At 45.8% G+C, this 1,220-nt stretch overlaps 1 protein-coding gene across 1 annotated transcript; it reads right to left on the bottom strand.

Moving 5' to 3' along the window:
• On the bottom strand, window positions 1–564 carry LOC127218070 (late histone H2B.L4). Its single transcript, XM_051179078.1, has one exon. It carries the CDS (start codon window positions 562–564, stop codon window positions 1–3), a length of 564 nt encoding a protein of 187 aa, XP_051035035.1.
• Between the last annotated feature and the right edge of the window lie 656 nt (window positions 565–1,220).

The following is a 1,220-nucleotide window of genomic DNA, read 5'->3' as shown; positions in this document are numbered from 1 at the left end:
TCACTTTTTACAGATGTATCGAAAAAGAGCCAGGGTGCCTTCAGCTGTTGCTCGCTTGCAGAGCTCACCAGGGAGCAAAAGGCGAACCACTGTCTGGATATCTTTAGAGTTGATAATCCTTCTTCTCGTGTGACGAGCCAAGTTGCTTGCTTCTGTTGCGATTCTTTGAAACATATCCATCACGAATGAATCCAATATGCGCACGGACCTCTGGGAAAGGGTGAAGCCCACATGGACATTTCGTAGCACCTTGGGAAAATATATGGCGAAGCTGTTCGTATGGCGTCTGATGAGGCGGGCGGCTCTGCGCTGCTGAGCTTCTATCATGCCTTGGCGCTGGAGAGGGCGATGCGAGCGATGTTGCCTCTCTGGCTGTTCCCCCCTCCTCTTTGAGGTGGCTTTTTTAGGCGGTTGGACCTTGACAGGCTCCTCGGAAGCTTCTTCGTTCACAGTCACTGGCTCTTCCATAGGGGTTGGCTCCTCCATAGGGGTTGGCTCCTCCACAGAGGCCATCTCCTCAGTGGTTGGCTCCTCCCCAGTGGCCATACCAGAGGCATCTGCCATGGCAACCGAGGAAGCAGTCAACCAGAAGACAGAAGGTAGTGGTTTTGAGGCGAGTGACGTACTATGCATGTGCCATTGTGCCGTATGAGGGCCCAACTCGACATCTGATTGGACAACAAACTTATCACAAAGCCGCTATACATATTGCGTGTAATTGAATGGTTTCTCGGCCTGGCGACACATTACCCAATCAGAATGCGTACTCAATGTGATTCACAAATATCCTGGTTCACAACTGGAACCCTGGGCCTTCTAGTTTCTCTATGAAAGGAAGATACCCATGGGGGCATTAAAACATTTTAAAAAAATCACTTCATTATGGGATCATTATAATGGCCTTGAAAGACACAACCAAAAGAAAAAAGTCCTTAAAGTGCCACATATTTCAGTTCTGGTACCTTTCAAGAGCCTAAGTTCAGTAATTCAAGTCTCATAAATTAATTTAAGCAAGTTTGGACCATTACTTACACTTTTTAAAAATAACAATACATATTTTATTTCTGAAGTTATAATTATATCATTCCCCCTTCCATTTCTTCCACCAAGTCTGTCCACACATCTCCCCCCTCTCAAATTTGTGTGCTCTTTCCCTCAAATTCATGGCTTCTTCTTTGTTGTTACACAGAAAGAGACACACATGCACTTTATATATGTGG

This window comes from Phodopus roborovskii, unplaced genomic scaffold (assembly GCF_943737965.1).
Source record: "Phodopus roborovskii unplaced genomic scaffold, PHOROB, whole genome shotgun sequence".
NCBI classification, from domain to species: domain Eukaryota; kingdom Metazoa; phylum Chordata; class Mammalia; order Rodentia; family Cricetidae; genus Phodopus; species Phodopus roborovskii.
This window is presented reverse-complemented; position numbering and strand designations above follow the sequence as displayed.

Bases quoted from the DNA above. Each gene is read 5' to 3' on its own strand.
- LOC127218070 (XM_051179078.1), bottom strand. From the start codon at position 564: ATGGCAGATGCCTCTGGTATGGCCACTGGGGAGGAGCCAACCACTGAG.